The sequence below is a fragment of the Cupressus sempervirens genome, chromosome 3, assembly GCF_028749045.1.
Source record: "Cupressus sempervirens isolate cs-2001-9-10 chromosome 3, ASM2874904v1, whole genome shotgun sequence".
Classification (NCBI taxonomy): Eukaryota; Viridiplantae; Streptophyta; class Pinopsida; order Cupressales; family Cupressaceae; genus Cupressus; species Cupressus sempervirens.
In genome coordinates this window covers 308,502,709-308,524,308 of record NC_143120.1, presented here as the reverse complement: position 1 = coordinate 308,524,308, position 21,600 = coordinate 308,502,709, and the positions used below count along the sequence as shown (strand labels likewise).

Sequence of the window (21,600 nt, the reverse complement as noted above, 5' to 3'; positions counted from 1 at the left end):
AAAAAATTAATTATTTCATTTTTGTTATTGTTAATAGTATATCACATATATAAAGAATGTAATGCTTACCCCTAGTTTACTTTTCATGTTATATTGTCGAATTCTCTTAGGCCAGCTTTATGGTTATTTTTTTATGATTTAGTGGTACTTGGTTACTTGATTTGATTGGATGTTATTTTATACTCAGTTGATATATTTAAGGAGCTACTTGATACTTGGTTATTTCATGTGTTCACGATTATTCTTTCGATGATGATGCTTGTATATAGTGATTTCAATTATTTCATAATGATAGTTAGATGGATGATTTATATGTAGTTTCTATGGATAATTACCCCATACTTGCATGTGTATGGTATATATGTATGGTTTACTTTATGTTTGACATTTCTGATGTGGTCGAGGGAGGGAGTCACAGTCACCTACTAGTAAGGATCTACACGATGCACCACTTTCCCCTATTGCATGTTTAGTTTAGATTTATATGTATATGTACATGCTCAATTTTTATGTAGATTGTAGGTGTAAGAATTTTCCTTAGGTCAAGATTCACCCAAGATCATAGAACTCAACACAAGCACAACTATAGACCAAAAATGGATATGATCAATTAATTAGAGTATGTCTGAATACATTGCTCTGATCAGTATGTTCAATATGTACAAACACACTAGGAGTGTCTGTATATAAAGGCCTCTCAGGAAGCACCTAGAATGTATCTAGAAACAACCAGGAGATAAGATAAGCATTGACAACTAAGCACCTTATCCAACATTCTAGATGAATGGATAAGAATGATGAGGTGTCATATGTGTATAGAAGACTCTTGTGTTGTAGACAACATGTGCTTAAAAGAGGTGCAGACCCTTGTGATGTCAACATGACAACTCACAAGAGTGCACAAACTCCTGGGTGACAAATAAATAAATATTAAAAATATACATTAACCTAAGTAAACTTAAGTAAGTGTAAATAGTAAATAATTATTTACACCAACACCCCCGAATGCCCTTAAGCTTACAAAAACTAGGATGCAATGCATAATGGGTCCAGACTACTAGGCCATGTTAGGTACCCATGTACATAATGATATACAAATCTCTCATAAAGCAAGGAAAGAGGGAAAACCTCATGGGAAAAATCCTCCCCCCAAAAGAGAGATGAAAGTGGATGCATGGAGGATGGATGGAGTAATCAAGACCCCCCAATTACGGCATACATCCAATATATACAATAGAGAAAAAGAGAGGGAGAAGACCCCCTAAGAGTAAAAAGTCCCCCTCAAAAAGGAGAAGAAGGAGACAAAGTAGTTCCCCCCCCCAAAAGTAGTGTGGCGATCAGTGAGAAATGCTCCAATGTAGAAGTTGACCCATGACCTTTGAATGATGTTCCTCCCATTTGGAAGAAACAAATGCAAGGTTACCTGTGACATGCATCCCCTATATGGAGAAGGAATCTCTATGATGACCGGTGCCACTGAAACCTGTCCAAAAGTCCCTGTGTCGATACTAATGATGGGTTCCTCCAAAACTATTGAAGAGAATTGTAGATCGAACAAGGAAGGATGTAGAACCTGCTTCACTAAACCAATTGTCTTCTCAAATGAGGAAGAGACCTCCTGTAGATGTTGTAAATAAGAATCCACAATTATGCCAACCTAGAAGGATTGATCATGTAAAGAATAGACTTGAGGGTCAGAGTGGGCCCTCGCAACAATTGTAGAAGATACATCCTCAACAAAGAGAAGCTATAAATCATCATAAAAGTCTCCCATATCCATTGTGTGTGACTCCAAGAACAGAGCTGAAATGTTTGGCAAGAAATCATCACCTGGAAGACCATGTGTACCCTGCAGTGCTGAAGTACATGAATCTGTCACTACAGCAAAGCATGAAGTATCCGCCTCAAAAAGAAGATGATTATCATCAATAATGTCTCCCACATCTTCAATGTGAGACTCTATGAATAGGCCTACAAGGGCAAGAAGGAATTCATCACATGAAGGACATAAAGTATCTTGTTGCACTGAATCTGAAGCATCTGTGGCTGGAATAGGATTAGTAGGAGCAACAAGAGCTGGAGGTGTGATCTTATCTGGAGTCAAAGAAACCATAGTTGGAGTGACTGGACGTAGAATGTCCTTTGGAGATGGAGGAACACATGTATCTCCACATGCTTCCCAAATAGACATCCAAATATCATAAGGAAAATGTGCCATTCTAAGAGGATCAAAAGATTCCTTAGTCATACTGTTATATAGAAAGTGATGAAGGTTCACAACATATGTCCAATTAAAATGTGGTGGCAATGAATAGAGATAAGGAAGCAAGTCAGGATGGTCTCTTAAATGAGCAACTATCAAAGCACTCCATTTTTTATAGTTCCTTGTTTTTAACTATGGTCTAATACCAGACTGACAAATCTGACAAGACTCCATGAGATCAATTAATGAAACCTCCAAAGAATCAAAGAACACCTCCCCTCCCCCTCCAAAAAAAAATGTTGTTGGTACTTTATATGTGGTGTGTTTACTTGTCAAAATGAACAAAGTAGAACTCTAATTTTTCTTATTGCAACTGTCGCTTGAGGCCTAAGATAGGAACCAAGCACTGTAGCAGAATTCTGAAAGCAAGACAATGCAAAAATGGCCCTAGTTTTGAAAGTGAGATTTATGTCCACACAACCCTAGTATCTAATTGTAGATCTAGAAAGTAGACAAAAAAATGTGGACTTTAAAAAAAAAAAGAACTTGTTTTCTAGTCCAAATGAGCCTGTACAGATTGTTTCAAGTTGCAAAATGCAGGATTGAGTAGGTATAGTTGCCAAAAGATGCAAATTCTAACAAACCCTTGCACTAAAACCAGAAAATAACACCACCACTAGAAAATTTAGGAAATTCTACCCAATTTCAAAAAAATTACACCTAAATTGGAGTCCAGATGTCTGAGATATGAGCTCACGAAGTCAGGCTACCAAACTGAAATGCAATCTGGAGAGGGGTCTAGAGCAAAAATTAAGATCTTAAAATTGACGGTCAAATGGCTATTTCTGCAATTCTAAAATGACTGGGTATGATGGTCAGATGGTTATCAAATTTAAGCCAATAAAATGATGACTTCAGTAAAAAAGAGCACCCTACTACTGATGTGGACATCAGTACACTAACGTGTCAATGCACGTAGAAATAAAAAGTCTAGATTCCATGAGGTAATGTGGCAGTTCTAGTCCTCCATGGTAGTTGATGTAGGCATGGTTGACTAATGGCACAGAGGGTCTTACGTGTCACTATGCAGAGACTTGTGTCCACATGGCAGAGGAGGTACAGTCCACATATGGTGGATGTGTCTGGGGGTTTAAAAACCCATCGCTGAAAACTTTAAATAGCACCAAAATCTCAATAGTCTACCAAAATATTTTAAATGAAAGGGTGTCACTAGAAGCCAGTTGCTAGTATATGCTTTGCAGATGCCACTGTCACCGATTTAAAAATGTAGCACCAATTTTTGAAAGCCGATCACTATGTCCGAAAATAGTGTTGACATCGCTAGTAATCAATGTCACTATTGGAATATTTTAAAATGCTATTGAGGAGAGGGATTAATCAATGCTGATGCCAGAGTTTTTACGCAAAATGGGGAATTCCTTACGGTCGGTGGAATACAATTCACGCCAGACTATGTGTTTCACGGCCAGAAAATCTCCAATGCACGGGGGCCAGGAAGGTCCATGGGTAGGAATTCTAACTTTTATTGTCCCACATGTATGGTGGGAGCACTTTAAGCACTATTTAAAAGAAACTTTTCACGACAGCTAAAGCAAAGGCAAGCCACCGTTAGAGGAAGGCTTGGCACTGGTTGGACTTAGCCAGTAAATGGAATATGAAACTCGCCGAATTTTTGGGTTATCATTGGATGATGTAGTGTGATCCCCAAAATATGATACGACTAGAATAATAGTGTCAAACCAAAGAAAATATGCCCACCAAACTTGCAGTACTGCGATTTGACAGCCTAGTACCTGCAAAAAAAAATTCTCTGCAAGGTCGCCTAGCCTAATTTTTTTTCTAAAAATTCTATTAAAGAAATACAACAGAAATTTCAGAGAAAATAAAATATTGAAATAACCATACCCATAGTGCAAATCGAGGCCTTCAGGGTCTGGTTTGCAAAAATAAATTTGCCTCACAATCGACTATAGCCGAAGATAGCCAAACTTATAGACAATTTGCACTGATTCAACTTTCCAGACGCAATGGCAAGGTCAGATCTAGCCCTAGACACTCCCAAATTCTGCAGTACTCTGGATTTAGACTGAGGTGCTAAAGCAAGCATGGTCTCAAATGGCTATGCGATGAGAAAATCTCCAAGAGCTCTAATACCATGTAAGAATTTGCCTTAGGGCAAGATTCACCCAAGATCGTAGAACTCAACACAAGCACAACTGTAGACCAAAAATGGATATGATCAATTAATCAGAGTATGTCTGAATACATTGATCTAATTAGTATGTTCAGTATGTAAAAACACACTAGGAGTGCCTGTATATAAAGGCTTCTCAGGAAGCACCTATTATGTATCTAGAAACAACTAGGAGATAAGATAAGCATTGACAACTAAGCACCTTATCCAACATTCTAGATGAATGGATAAGAATGATGAGGTATCATTTGTGTGTAGAAGACTCCTGTGTTGTAGACAACATGTACTTAAAATAGGTGCGGACCCCTGTGATGTCAACATGATAACTCACAAGAGTGCACAAATTCCCAGGTGACTAATAAATAAATATTAAAAATATATATTAACCTAAGTAAACTTAAGTAAGTGTAAATAGTGAATAATTATTTACACCAACAGTAGGTACTAGGCATCGACTTCCTTGAATTGCCAAGATGAGTGTGCCCTATCGTAATATCTCAATGATAAAGAGGGGAGATAGTTCTTGAGTCCAAACCCTAACCTGAGCTAATTATCCTAGAAAATAGGACAAGTATCTGAGTTATTTACCTTTCTAAATTCGTCAAAGTGACGTGAATTCGAAATTTTTTCCCTTGAGTTTGATTTAGTACTTTGTCTTTAATATGGGTTTTCTTATTTGGATTTGCAGGTCTATTGTGATTTTCAATTATAATTGAATCAAATTAAAAGAGTATTAAATGATTTAATTTAATAAAAAAGCTAAAGAGAAAAATCAACTTTTAATTATATTTAATTAATTAAGAAATTAATTAAATAGAAGAATTAAATTTAAAAGATTTAATGAAAGTTTCAAATTTGGCGTAATAATATTTGAGGAACTACTTGATACTCGGTTATTTCATGTGTTCATGATTATTCTTTTGATAATGATGAGCTTGTATATAGTGATTTTAGTTATTTCATGATGATAGTTAGATATATATTATTTATATGTAGTTTCTATGGATACTTACCCCATACTTGCATGTGTATGGTATACATGTATGTTTTACTTTATGCTTGACATTTTTGATGTGGTTGAGGGAGGGAGTCGTAGTCACCTACTAATCGAGATTTACATGATGCCCACTCCCCGACATTGCCTATTTAGTTTAGATTTATATGTATATGTACATGCTTAGCTTTTATGCAAATAACATGTACCGAGCATAGACTTCCCTGAATTTCTAGGATGAGCGTGCCCTACCGCAATATCTCTATGGTAAAGAGGGGGATAGTTCTTGAGTCCAAATCCTAACCTGAGCCAATTGTCCTATAAAATAGGACAAGTATTTGAGTTATTTACCCTTCTAAATTTGTCAAAGTGACGTGAATTCAAGATTTTGACCCTTGAATTTGATTTAGTACTTTATCTTTAATATGGGTTTTCTTATTTGGATTTGTGTGTCTGTTGTGATTTTCAGCTATAATTGAATCAAATTAAAAGAAAATTAAATGATTTAATTTAACAAAAAAATTATAAAGAAAAATCAAATTTTAATTATATCTAATTAATTAAGAAATTGCTTAAATAGAGAATTAAATTAAATAGATTTGATGAAAGTTTCAAATTTGGCATAATAATATTTATTTAATTTAATAATAATTAATTTACGAGTTTCATATTAATTATTGAACTCCAAATATTATTATTAAAATAAATAAATATACTATTAAAGACATCCTGTGATTTAATAAAAGAAAGAAAAAACAAATTTAATAAAGTTTCTTTTATTTAAAATGCAAAAAAATTTGCACGTGAAATTAAAATAATAAAGAAAAGGGTTTGCGTGATTGTAAAATTGAAACCCTAAAGGGAGAAAGCTCTTTATTAAGAAATTAGAGCTCATTTCTCTACACACATGTTTGGAGGAGCAAATTTTGAGAAGATGAGAATTCTTGCAACTTCTAAGCATTCATTTAGTTAGCATCAGATCCAAGTAGGGTCTTGTTGAGATTTTTATAGTAAATCCCCTTTGAATTGAATTTCCTCTACCTTCTCTGTGGTTTTTATGGATTTTTTTTCAAAAATAATTCTGGTTGAAACCCTTATTGTTAAAATTATTGTTCTTTGTTATTGAAAACGTCTGTGAATGAAATCAATTTGAAACCCTTGTTTGAGAAATTCTTTTGGAAAATTCGATTGTTTTAGAGAATTATGAATCGGGATAGGGTTTGGCAAAGAGAACTAGAATTTAATTTAAACAAATTTGATAATATTTATATTGTAATAGTAATTTCTTTATACAAAGAAAAAAATATTTTTCATACGTTTGAAGGAAACATTGATTTATTTTATTTTTTATTTTTCATTTTAAACTAAAAAAGGAAACAGAGTCAATGACTCCATGTCCCCTTGCTACTCTCGCAGCTTGGCTAAAGGTAGCCAAGGCTATCGATAGCAGTCGTAGCTACTAGACTACAGTCGAGGTTGCGACATGCAGTGGTCTACAGGCCTTTTAAACTTTTTTATTTTATTAAATAAAGTTTTTAGTCTAGTTTTTATTAATTATTTTAATTAATATTAAATATTATTATTAAATCTTAATAATTATTATAATATTATTAGATTAATAATTATCATTATTAATAAATAAATTAATATTATTTTATTAGTAATTTAATAGTTATTAATATAATAATTTAATTTTAATAATATTTATCAAAAGATTTGGTTATATAATGATTGTTAATTTGTAATAAAACTCAATTTTAATTTGGCGATTTTTTTTAATGAAGTTTGGATTTTATTAATAGAAATTTTGTTTTATTTGAAAAATAGATGTTTAAAAAATATATATTTAGATGAGTTTTAAAATGGATTGTTGGGTCTTTGGAGATACTTGTGAACTCGAAAACCTTAGCAAATATGACACCTGAAAGAAAAAAAAACTTGAACCCTGTTTGTAAATCGAAACTTCTATGTTTTCAAACAAATGATTTATGAAGCTACATTTAGTGTGGTCTATGGTTTTTTTTTTACTAGGGTTGGGTTTAACTTTGTACATTGACTAATTTTGGATGTTTACCAGAGGCATGGGAGGTACTATTTTATGATGTTATATGAGATGTCATGGTTTATGTTTTGATCCTTGAGTTGAATTAGTGGTTATATTGTGATTTCCAGTTATGTGTATAGAGTTGATGTGGTCATTGTGACCTTATGAGATTTTTTGTTATTTTGAGCTTAGGGTAGGTTGTATTTATGTATGTTGGGAAGTGGCTTGCAATGGAGGTTGGATCCCTAAAGTGGTTGCTTAGGCAACCCATTGTAGGTTGTTTTAGTAAGTGATAACATTTCATTAAATGGGTTTAAAATGAATTAAAAAGAGTTAGTGGATTTCCTCACCCATGCCTCGAGTGCTAGTACATGCTAGGATAGGAGTAGAAAGGATGCTTAATTGCGACCTTGCCTCATTAGTATGCCTTGTCTATACGAAAGGATATTGATGCTACATAGATTCACTGGGGGGCCGGAGTCCAGAGAGGCTTCTTGGGTAACCTTATAGTTGACTCATGCAATGCCACTTGCCCACTTACATAGTAGATTTCCTAGGTGTCTTTGTTGCCTCTAGGTTTAGATGTTATTTGTGTCTTGGTACCTTTAAGATAGATTGCTATCAAGTTTTCCTTGACCTAGATGTTGGTTATCACTTTTTGGATTGATATCTATATGGGACTTGAGATTATCTCCTCAACATGGTCAGAGTGGGCCATTTAGATTCCATGAGGTCAGGTGGTAGTGTTTCTTACCATTGAGATTTGACAACTAGATGTCATTGTTGGGTGTACTTGTGTAGTTGTTCCTTTCATTATGATCTTGTGTTTCTTGTTGGATGGTTATATTTTGTTGTATTGTACTTGGTTATCAAAGTTCCTTTGAGATGTAGTGTTTATTCATGATGTATATTCTTTGAGTTTTTCATACCCTATGACTTGTATAGAGGATTATTATGCATTATGGTTATCCGAGGTGACATCTTATGTAATGTATCAAATTTAGTATTAGTAAAACGTATGTATGTGATTCAATGCCATGGAACTGTTAAGAGATGTAATCTATTTATGGATTGTTCTTTATGTATGTGAGTTATTGCTTCCATTATATTATATCTTGTTGTTTTAATCTTTCAAAAAAATTGTTTGGCAAACTTAGTGACACTTTAGGCTAATTTATTTTGGGTTCCCTGGCGGGGCGTTACAAGGAAAGGTGAAAAAGATAATAGTATATCACAAATATCTATAGAATAACATCACACTATGGAATGAATGAAAAAATAAATTATAAATGTAACTTATATGAGTTACATTATGTATGTAACATATACACGTTACATATATAATTTGTTTCTAAAATTAATATTTTGATAATATTTCTACTATACATCACCATATTATAATTATTAAAAATCTAAGAATATAATTAATATTTATTAAATATAAATTTTATTATGTTGTATAAAAAATAAACATTAAATAAAAAGAAAATAATAAAATAGAAATAAGAATACCAAAAAATTGTGTGTTATCTAATGTTAATGTATGATATAATAATATTTTATTTTAAATATCTAAATTTAAAATTATATTTTATTTTTAAAAATATATTAATATTATATATAAAAGAATATATTAGATTGATTAATGATGCTTTTATTCAATAGAACAATAAATTTCACAAACATATTAAATTTATGGGTGAATCACTATGATAAGATAATACTAAAGAAGTTTGAATCACTACTCATAATGTATGGGTCAATGAGTTTTACTCAAAGCCTACACTAGTTAAATACTCATAATATACCTACCGAGTTAAATCTTGATACCAATATCACAAATTAAATTTATACAATAAACAATTAAATATGTGGATCGTTTGACGAACAACATTATAGATTTTAAAGAATTAATTTTTTATTTGTTAACATTACACTATTAAGGCAGGGTTTAGATTATATGTGGGACATAAAAAATCATACACATGACTAAAAGAGAAAAAAGTACATATGGCTAATGTTTTAGTTTACTATTCAGCAATTGTCATCTTATTTATACTCATTTCAATGCTTAGCCTATGGAAAATTTATTCATTGCGTTGCCTCTGCCTACTACTCATGCATTTGGTTTGGCCTTGTAAAACATGGGTGCTCAATGCTTGGGTCAGATGTTGATGTTGTTAATATCTTGTTCCTTCCTCTCACAACATATTTTGTGTCCTTTGTGCAGAGTTCTTCTCCTAATACACTTAATTCTTTCCTGTTGCTGACTACCACCGCTTGGGGGAGACTAATAAGCTCCTCAACCTAGAGCTACTGCAGACTAAATCCATTGACACTACTAGATAATTCATTCAATCTTCAAAAAGATAGATCAATAATGGCATATCATGGTACGACTAGGTTATCTGGTATGCCTAATTTGGATGATTTTTGTGTTGTGCCTAATTTGTGAGAAATATGACTTCACAACTTTAAAATTTTGCTCGGCAACCAAATTGATGCCAAGTGATAGCCAATGGGTGCCAAGTGAACTTGACATGTTAAGGACTTGATTGAAGGATGCTCGATAGTAAATGATATCGAGAGACTCAAAAACACTAGGAATCAAGCAAGCTTGATCACAAAAGGAAGATGGAGCTCATCAATAATGCTCAGTCAACACAGAGACTAAGTGAGCTCGATTGACTAAGGAACCAAGTGAGCTCGGTCGACTCAATAAGGAAGAGACTGAGTGAGCTTGGTAGGCACAAAATGGAAACTCGGTAAACTCAACTATAACTTAATAGACTCAACATAGACAAGTGTTGACTGAGTTAACACTAGGCAGACTTGGTTAACAAAGGAACTGAGTAAGTTAATAATAGACTTTCTATCTGAACTTTTCCACCATTAAAACACAAGAATAATGACAAAGAGCTTGAAACTCTAATCTTCTCAAATACTTAATGCAACATGTATAATAAATAAAAAGGAGACAACAAAGTGCCAAAACAACTAGATCGACTAGTATGCTTGCTTGCTTGCTTTCTATTCATAAACTAATTCAACTAAATACTAATCTGGGAGCATAGGGCTTTAACTAGAAACAAAATACTTTAACGTATAACTTCTACTTGAAATATAAACTTGTAGCACTACAAAACTGGATACAATAATGCCTGGAGAAATCACCACTGCATAGGATAAACAAAATGAACTTACAAGGAACCAATTGATTTGGTGTTGCTACAACTCTGATCCTTTGTTGTTCCTCCTACTTTCTGAACTCTGCTCTGATATGTTGATCTTCTCTTTGCTTGTCTTATCTCTCTCTACTTTGATCTACTGATCTTCTTCTACATTACAAATGAATGAGGCTTCTTTCCTTTTTTTCTTACATCAAAACTTTTCCCTCTCTTTTGGATTTTCAAACTCACCTACAAACTTAATTGTCCTAACAAGGTAGGTGGGCATGTGGCTCTAGAGACAACTAACTGATTTCAAAATTTTGGCACTCCCCTTTTGTCCCAAGCCATATGAACAATGATCACTCTTGATCCAAATCAACTACACCAAGACACATTCTTAGGTGCACAAATGTTTCTATGCCTAAAGGCTTAGTAAGTATGTCTGTTAGCTTCTGCTCAAACTTACAAAATTCCATTTTGATGTCTCCATTCTCCACTAACTCTCTAATGAAGTGATATTTGATTTCAATGTGTTTTCTTCTCCCATGGAAGATTGGATTCTTAGACAGTGCAATTGAGAAAATATTGTCACAAAAGATTGTGGTTCCATCCTCTTGCCTTTCATTCAAGTCTGTCAAGATTCTCCTTAACCAAATAGCTTGACATGCTACTACATTTGTTGCTATGTATTCAACCTCTACTATAGATTGAGCAACAATAGGTTTCTTCTTGGATGCCCATGAAATTGCACCCGATCCCATATGGAACATGTATTCAAAAGTGCTCTCCTATCATCTAAACTTCTATCCCAATCGCTATCACTATTGTTGATCTCAGATTGGTTTTGACAAGTGAGTGTCAACACACTTAAGCCATTTACTTAGTTCATGTTGAACTAGTAATACATGTTGAGCACAACATGTAAATATTAGACCATGTCGAGTTGCAATGATTGTCGAGCAGATAGACCATGCCAAGCGATTCAAGAGCCGAGTAAACAGTGGATGTTGACTAATACAAGTGCCGAGTTATAATAAATAGAACAATGCATGTCAAGCATTAGTGACTTCATATGCCGAGTGACACAGTTTTGACATATTTATTTGTAATGACACAAAAAACTATGTATACCATTTTTGAGCCAACTTAAGATTATATTTTAATATTTTGAATATAAGGACGAATCTCTATTTGGATTCCCTATGCAATTAAATGCAACCAATCAGAAAATGGAAAGAATTAAGCAATAAAATGGATGAATCTCAACCGTAGATTCATACCTAACCCTAAGCCACCAAAGTCTTCTTAAGGAGGATGAAGCCCTAAACTATTTACAGAGAGATTATGGTTGGAGAATGGATAGATGAGTGAACAATATAGTTTGTAGAGCATTCAAGGTGACTTAGAAAGTTATGAAGAAAGAGTGAATTGCAGAATCAGTTAGAGAAGAGCATAGGATAGAGAAAAGGATACAACATTATGACATGATCGAGAAGGATCAAGAGAATATTGTTTAGAGGTGATATGTTATCAGGGAAGCAAGTGCCAACCACAGGATCTGTGTTGGGACATTTTAACAGATGATTTTAGTTAAATCTCTTAAGAAAAGTAGTCCTAAAAGGATGTATGAAATCCTTTAATAGGGTGCTTGCTTAGTTGTAAGTTGAAGTCCTCTAACAAGGCGCACTTCTAACTGGGTGTTGAAATCCACTAACAAGGTGAGACCTAACATTCTTTGTAAGCCTTTAAGAGGGAAAACCTTTCATAGGGTAGATCATGTTTCATGGTCAAACCATTGTAACCTTCATTATATACACTTGATTACTATAGTAGTGAAGATTTGTAGGTGTCATCCCCACCCTAGGTTTACCTTCTCACTTGGAGGGTTTCTAGGTAATCATATCTGGTGTTATGTGTGTGAATACTTACATGGTTATATGATTTAGATGCATATGCTTTACATGTTATTTTAGCTTATTAATGCATGTGATGAATGAATGGTGAAAGTTTTATGGGTCCAAGCTTGAACTACTAATAACCCCCTCTCTTAGAAATTTACTCTTTCCCCTTGTAATCTAACAAGTATAACCAACCAACTTAAAATCATTATCTGTAGTATACAAAATTCCAAATCCCCTGGTACCATTCACATACCTTAGGATCCTCTTTCCTGCCTACCAATGGGAATCCTTTAGTATTTCCATAAATATGGAAATTAGACTTACTGCATGCATCATGTTAGGCCGAATTGCTGTCAAATACGTGAGGCTCCCAACCATACTCTTGTATAATGTTGGATTCACACTCTTGCTACAATCTTCCTTGCTCAACTTTAGACCTACTATTGTTGGTGTTGGGGTTGTCTTATATTTCTGCATTTTGAATCTCTCCAAGATCTGATTTGCATACTTTTCTTGAGAGATGAAGATACCATCATGCATCTGTTTTACTTTGATGCCTAGAAAATACTTCAAGAGACCTAGGTTTATCATTTTAAATTCATTCTTCATAGCCTCTTTGAACTCGCCAATTTGGAAATTATTATTTTCAGTGAAGATTATGTCATCTACATATAAGACAACAATCAAAACCTTACCATTTGCCACCTTGATGTAGAGAGTGGGCTCACCATCACTTTTTCCAAAGTCAATGCTGATAAGGTATGAGTCAATCCTATTGTACCATGCCCTTGGAGCTTGCTTGAGCCCATATAGAGATCTCTTCAATCTGCACACCTTGTGTTCTTCACTTGAGACTTCATAACCAAGTGGTTGCTCCACATATACTTCTTCTTTCAATATACCATTCAAGAAGGCAGACTTCACATCCATTTGATATACCTTCCATTTGTGTTGGGCTGCAATTGCTATTAAAGTACACATGGTTTCCATTCTTGTAACCAGGGCATACGTCTCATCCTAATCTCTACTATATCACTGCTTGTACCCTTGACCACTAAACGTGCCTTATGCCTATCTATTTTTCTTTCAACATTGCACTTGGTCTTGTAGACCCATTTCACTCCAATTAATTGTTTCTTGGGAGGCAAAGTAGTTAAATCCCATATCTCATTTCTTTCAATAACATCTATTTCCTCATCCATGGCATTACGCCATTTCTTCTCCTTGATAGTTTCTTTAAAGTAGAGTGGATCACTATGAGGAAATAATGCAAATTTTACACTCTCATCAAACTCTTCATCATACCTTTCTTCTTGGTATATCTCTATTAGACTCTTAGTCTTTCTTGGCAATAAGGAGGTGAGAGTGGGATCTAAATTTTTAGTATTACTATTGCTACTATTTTGCATGCTAGCTCGGGGTTGTCTTGAACTACTAGGAGCTGAAACTCGACATGTTTGAGGTTGCTTGCCTTTTTGCCTTTGTTTGCAATTATCTATGTTTGTTGCTCCATCATCTTGTTGATCACCAATGTCTTCTTCTTCTTCAATGGTAGGCACTTTGCTTGAAGTGCTTGAAGATTCATCCACTAAGCAATCCCATGGCTAATTTTCAAGAAACTCCACATCTCTTGAAATGATGATTTTCTTGGTGATTGGATCATATAACCTATAAACCTTTGATTCCGAGCCATAACTAGTGAAGATACATTTCACAGCTTTATCATCCAACTTTTTCCTTTGTTCCTTTGGCACATGTGCATATGCTACACATCCAAACACTCTCAAGTGTTTACCTCTCCATCTATTCCTTAACCATGCCTCAAGAGGAATCTGGTCACAAACTGACTTTGCAGGACACCTGTTTATCAAATACACAATTGTTGCTATAGCTTCTCCCCAATATTCATCATCATGCTTCTTGCCATCTCAACAATGGTCCTAATCTTCCTCTCAACCACTTCATTTTTCATGGAGTATAACTGGATATAAGCTCTTTTTTGATGCCATTCTTCCTACAAAAATTTACAAACAAATTGGAGGTATACTCCCCTCCTCTATCCAACCTAAGGATTTTTACATAGTGTCTACGTTCTTTTTCAGCCAGGGCTTTAAATTCATCAAATTTATGAAATGCTTCAGATTTTCTCTTCAAGAAATAGACCCATGCCCTAAAACTAAAATCATCTATAAATGTCATAAAATAAGTACTCCCCCTAATAAAATTAGTTTTCATAGGGCCTACTAAATTAGAATGCACCAATTCTAATGGTGCCCTTGCCCTTCTAGACTTATTAGAATTAAAGGGAAGCCTATGTTGCTTATCCAAAATACAAGCCTAACACTTGTCACATGAATCTAGAATGCTTGGTAAACCATCTACCATTCTTTTCTTGGACAAAAAAATTAAACCAGCAAAGCCAAGATGTCCATACCTGAGATGCCAAATCTTGGAGGGGTATTCAATCATGCTCCTAAGAGCTGATTGTTGATGTATTGTTGTACATGCATACTTGGGAGATGCATCATTGGCTTGAGAAGAGAATCATGTCTCTATCCTCAAGGGAAACATCTAGTTTTTTGTCATTTGGACTACTGCAAGTATTCTCTTACTTCCATCCTTTTCATGAATGACACACTTGTCATTTTCCATGAGCGCCTTGTAACCATTTTGAATGAGTTGTCCAACACTCATCAAATTGTGCTTCATACCTAGGAAAAAATATACATTTTGTATCTCCTTCTTCTCACCTTGCTTGGTGTGGACCATAAAAGATCCCTTGCCCATAATGAGAATGGTTCCATTATTTCCCATCTTAATTTTAGACTTAAAACTTCTATCAATGAAAGAAAATAAACTTTCATTACCACTCATGTGATTTCCACAACCATTGTCCAAGTACAATACCTCAAGGCTACCTTCTTCACCAATGTTACATATGATGAAGGCTGTGGGATTGTTTGCATTTCCCATGTTTACATCAACCACGTTTGCATTCTGTCTTGACTGATCACCCTGCTTCTTCTATCATTCACTTGCATAAGGCCCAAACTTATGATAGTAGTAGCATTCTACATTGCTCTTATTGGAGATGCAATCCTTCTCACCTCATCTAGAGTTGTTTTGAGAGTTGCTTGCTCCTTCTTGGTTGCTTGCTCATCTTGAGCTTTTTGCACTAGCATTTCTTTAACCATTTGTTCCATGTCCTCTACTTCTTGAGCCACTACCAAAGCCATTTCTTCCTCTCCCCCTGCCTCTTGAATTCTCTTGAGCCTTGAAAGACTGCTCTTGGGAAGTTGTTGCTGATCTATTGATCTGGTGCTCATGGGTTTGAAGAGTTCCCATCAACTCATCCATGGTCAATGTGGTGAGGTCCTTTGCTTCCTTATTGGTCATTACAAGATTGTCATATCTTTGAGGTAAACTCCTCAATATCTTCTCTACAATCCTTTGCTCTTCATACTCTTCTCCATTTGATTTGAGCTAGTTTATCAAAGTCGAGATTCATGAGCTGAATTATGCAATAGGTTCATTTCCTTCATTTGAAGGTTCTTAAACTCCCTTTTGATCATTTGTAGCTTCACTACTCTGACCTTATCAGTCCTCTTGAAGTTTGTCTCAAGGATATCCCATGCTTCATTTGAGTAATTTGCTGCTGCAATCTTGGGAAAATAGTCTTTGTCATTGATGCCTCAATCAGACTTAATGCTTTTGCATCATTTCTTCTTGACTCCTTAGATTGAGTCTTCTAAGTGTTTGTGAGGGCAACATACTATGCTGGGTCGGTTACATCATTGAACCCATTGATCACAAACTCCCACAAATCATTAGCAACCATTATGGTTCTCATCTTCTTTGCCCATGTATCATAATTTTGTCCATTAAAGGAAGGTGACTGATGTGATATCTTTCTTGCATCTCCTACCATGTCAAATACCCACAAAACAATTTCCCTAACTCATTATGGATGTGGGGCCTCAAAGATCTGATACCATGTGAGAAATATGACTCACAACTTCAAAATTTTACTCAACAACCAAGTTGATTCTGAGTGAGCTCAACATGTTAAGGACTCGAGTGAAGGTTACTCAGCAATAGATGATGCCGAAAGACTCGGCAATAATGGGACTCGAGTAAGCTCGGTCACAGAAGGAAGTTGGAGCTTGTCAACAATGCTACGTCAACATAAAGATCAAGTGAGCTTGATCAACTAACGAACTGAATGAGCTTGTTTGACTCAATAAGGAAGAGATCGAGTGAGCTCGGTAGGTGCAAAATGGAAATTTGGTAAACTCAACTGTAACTTAGCATACTCAACACAGACAAGTGCTGACCGAGTTAACACCAGGAGGACTCGATTAACAAAGGAACCAAGTAAGTTAATAACAAACTTTCTATCTAAACTTCTCCACTATTAAAACACAAGAATAATGAGAAAGAGCTTGCAACTCTAGTCTTCACAAATACTTAATGCAACATGTATAATAAATAGAAAGGAGACAACAAAGAGCCAAAACAACTAGATTGACTAGTATGCCTACTTGCTTACTTTCTATTCATAAACTGATTCAACTAAATAGAAATATGGGAGCATAGGGCTTCAACTAGAAATAAAATACTTTAATCTATAACTTCTACTTGACATATAAACTTGCAGCATTACAAGACTGCACACAATAATGCCTGGAGCAATCACTGCTTTACAAGACAAACAAAATGAATTTACAAAGAATCAACTGATCTTATGCTGCTACAACTCTAATCCTCTGTTGTTCCTCCTGCTTTCTAAACTCTACTATGATCTGCTGATCTTCTCTATTTGTCTTATCTCTCTCTACTCTAATCTATTGATCTTCTTGTACATTACAAATGAATGAGGCTTCTTTCCTTTTTGTCTTGCATCAAAATTTTTCCCTCTCTTTTGGATTTTCAAACTCACGTATCGACTTAACTGTCCTAATAGGGTAGGTGGGCATGTGGCTCTAGAGACAATCAACTGATTTCAAATTTCTAACATAATTTGGGTAATGGAAAATTGCAGTTGCTCATTGATTTTTTTTCTTGCAAAGCAAAGAATTACAATCTCAAACAAGCTAATGATACCTTCTTTTATTGGATTGGTGTGTGTCTCTATTTTACCTGTGTGGGGTTTATCTTGTAGCCACCAGATAATATAAACAAACAAATGATAGATTGAATTTTTTCTTCCTTTGTTTTTTTGGTTTCTTTCACTTTGTTGGTCTTGACATAATCAAAATTGGGACCTGGCTTAACCTAGATTGAAAGAATCACAATGCTAAATTAGCAACATCAACAAGATCTTTTTTTCTAGTTTTCTTTGGAGAAGAATACACCTTATTGATTTTTCTAGAGATTTCCAAATGTAAGTATTTTTTTCTCTCTTTGGATTTAACTGGATTTTTATTATCACAATTTGGGATGATCATGTGCTGGTGAGGTCCAATACTCAAAGGCTACCCATGATTATTTTTTGCATGCATTACCAACAAAGTTTGCAAGAATCAAAAGAAGAGATGATGAATATCGGCGAGCCAACAAAATTGTATAAATAAAGAAACTAGCGTCTTCAAGTATTCAATTGGGTTTCTGAAAATGGGTTTTCTTACTTGCTCTATAGTGAATACAATGTCTGGACATTTGAAGTACCTAGTGACCTTTGTTTATGGATTTTTTCTGAAGAAGTTGGAATCTTTTCTTATTTGTAATGCCATTTCAAAGGAAGAAAAACTCAATCCGAGAACAAGAATGGCATTGTGGCGATACTGTCTCACTTTAGAGAAGTTTCCCATACATCAGAAGCAAAACCTTTTTCAGATGACATTATGGAACCACTGACTCTCTTCAGAAGTTTCCCAACACATGAGAAACAAATGCTCTAATTTTAGGGTTGGTTTGGTTCGTGGAATTGTAGAGATCAAGATTGCCAAATCAAGGTTTCATAAATCTTCATTCCTATTTTTGGAATTTTACTTGATCCATTTGTTTCACTTGGAAGATGAGTGGGAAGACACATTTTTATGCGTAAGTGGGAAGTTACAAGCAGACTCCAAAAAATAGTGCAATCTATTATTTTTACACTCCTCAAAAAGCGTAACCAATTTTTGATTTTCAAATCCTAGTTGCTAGTGGGAAGTCCGATAACCTGATTTTGAGACAAAATTATATGTCTAATATTCTAATTTCATTTTGCCTATTTTGAAACAAACACAATATTTTTCAAATTAGAATTATGAAAAAGTTTCCCGTCTTAATTTTTATCTTTTTAACTCAAATAAATGATTTTTTTTCATTGTTCTAGCCAATAATAAATCAGAAAAACTATATTTATATATTTTTTAAAAATAAAAATATTAAAGTCTAACTATATGTTTTTGTCGAAAAAAATTAATACTAAAATTTCCTAATGGATTCCATAAGTTTACTACGAGAGGAACTAATAAAGAGGTGGGTTGGTAGTTTGGGCCCCTCTTGTTTTAGTGTACATTCTGTCGTGGAGAAGACATTCCCCAACTTTACAAAGGTCATTTTCCTAGCACGAAATAGTAGGTAATACAGTTTTGGTAGTAGTATCTAAATGCAATTATCAATATTCTATGTAATCACCGTGTTTACCAGTTTCGGTTAATGTGATGGATTTTTTTATGTTATTGTACCCTTGTTCTGGAAAAGCAAGCAAACGACAAATAAAACACAACGTATCATAAGTGCTTTGGCATGGCAGAAGGAACCCAGCATGCAGGCACCACATAAAACCCCACTTTAAAACAATTTCTTACACAGGAAAACCCACATTTTGCGTTATTAAGTCACATTTACATTATTTTTTCCTACTGACGTGACGACATCACTAAATTCCAAGGTGGGGTTTATGAAAGAGTTCTTGCAGCACTTATTTCTCTGTATTTATGTACAACCTGCAAGAGCTCATTGAAACCAACGGGGAGTCCGAGAGAGCTAAGATTTCCGATACAGAGAGACGACCTGTTTGAATTTTCGTACGTGATTGTGTAGAATGGCTAAGTCGTGTGGATTGAGCTTTTGTGGTGGAGAGAGCATTGCTCAAAGACAAAAGCCAGGTACGATGAGTACCCAATTGATAAAATCTCTTTCTGCTTCAAAGACTGTAGATAATTCAAGTAATAACACCTACTTCAAATAAGTTGGTTTTGTTCAGTTTTACAGATTGCAGAAAAAGTAGCTTCTGTCGACTGCCCATTTTAAATTTTTTTCTGAATGCAGGCTTATGGAGACCCACCAAGGAAATTTCATGTATTGGAAGAAGCAGTAAGTCTATGCGAAATGTGAATAGGGACACCTCTTTCTGTTGTCTTTGATACAATTTCTTTTATACTCCTTTTATCAATGTTATTGAATGTGGTGCCTGGTAGCATTATTTAGAAACACACTCAACCTTGAAATTTTCATTGCTATATTCATTTCTGAAGGATGATACTCTGAATGCATGTTCTCGAGAAATGCAGATGCAATCCAAGCCATTTCGTTTAGTTTCATATTTATATACTTATACAACTTGTCCAGGTTTGTACTTGTCCACGCATAGGTATGAACCCATATTTAGTTTTGTGTTTGTTACGTCCCTATAATAGTCCCATCCTTGAGAGTTAGATGGTTTGATCTTGTCGAATATATTATTTAGAGCACTCTATATCGTGCTATTGTATATTCCACTTGTATTGGCTTCATACTGATCAGGGAAACAATGAAATTCAAGTGATCTCATTGATTGATGTATGTATTGATGATTTATTTTAGATTGAGCTAGAAGAAGACACTTGGTCTACTTATAGAATGTTGTACTAATTCAATTATGCAATTATAGAAGGGAAAATAAAGGTTTTATGTAGCCCTCAAGGTCTCTGTTTGATGCCCTGGTATTTTTGTCGGAAAAGAAAAATGACACCAAGAAGATATGCGTGGATCCTTAAAGTTTTGGACGAAGTCACTATTTAAGATAATTATCAACTTCCTCATTTTGGCAATTCTTGGATAATTTAAATGGTATTTTCTGTTCTTTCGACTGGATTAAAAATTGCTAATCACAAAATTAGTTTCACTATTAGTCGTGAAAATCAGAAGGTTCCGATTGTACTTAAATCTTAATAAACTCTACAGCAACCTTTATGCGAATGGGAAAAAATATATGTAAGTTTTTGAGAATTTGTGCTACTTTTTATTGACTATAAACTTGGTTTAGAACAGAGTCAGAAGAAATGATTGTAACATTTGTAATAGTATTTGAATTCCTCTAACAAGCTAAGCTATTTGTAAGTTACTCCAAATTGGATTGTCTAAGGAAGTAATGAACTGCATTGAGCATTTAGTCACAGAAAAAAGCATAGAGACGAACTCCAAAAAGATTAATGTGGCATTGATCAACATTGATGAGGTATACAGATTCTCCAAGGATTTTCAGTTTTACATGAATTTTGCTTTGAGCATCTCACAAATTGTTGGAGTGTTGGTTGAATGGTTGGGTAAGGTAAGAATGTTCTTTTAGAAAAGAAAGAGAATGAAAGAAATTATATCAATGTCCATGGATGATCAAAGACTGTTAAGGGGGACTAGTATCAGTATTAACATGTATGATAAGGCATCTCCAGATAGAGAGACAACAAGATGGCTTCAGTTAGTGTTGTGTGGAAATAGACACCATATCAGATATGGATATGGTGTCCGATACAGATATAAGCATTTTATAGTTTTTTAAGATCCTTTAGGACAGGTACAGCTAGACAGAGCAATGATACAACTACACATGTATTCAATTAGTAACATGTGTATAACTTTATACATATAAAGACTCAGATCATAACTTTAAGAATAATTATTATGCATTTTGTAGATTAGATATTTTGTTTGTAACAGTTATTTTGTTAACAATAATTCACCTATGTGTGTCTGCACGAGCATGCATGCATGACCAATTTTTTGATCTTTTATTCTTTTGCAAATTTTGGATTTTTTATCTAACCTAAACTGGACATGCAACTGGATGGTGTGGTACTGCATCCAAACATATTGGAAATGGCCC

General features: G+C 34.5%; 1 protein-coding gene across 3 annotated transcripts in view; it reads left to right on the top strand.

Annotated features, from left to right (window-relative positions):
* Nucleotides 1-19,240: 19,240 nt before the first annotated feature.
* LOC149566211 (putative homogentisate phytyltransferase 1, chloroplastic) overlaps nucleotides 19,241-21,600 on the top strand; it is a 98,929-nt gene continuing 96,569 nt past the window's right edge. For 2 of the 3 annotated variants that reach the window (XM_089817363.1, XM_089817362.1), the window contains exons 1-2: nucleotides 19,337-19,624; nucleotides 19,788-19,832. In XM_089817363.1, the coding sequence (XP_089673489.1) occupies nucleotides 19,561-19,624; nucleotides 19,788-19,832 (109 nt within the window). In that variant the 5' untranslated portion in view covers nucleotides 19,337-19,560. Of the gene's footprint in view, nucleotides 19,625-19,787; nucleotides 19,833-21,600 lie in introns of all 3 variants that reach the window. The other variant, XM_089817361.1, reaches the window with a different exon arrangement.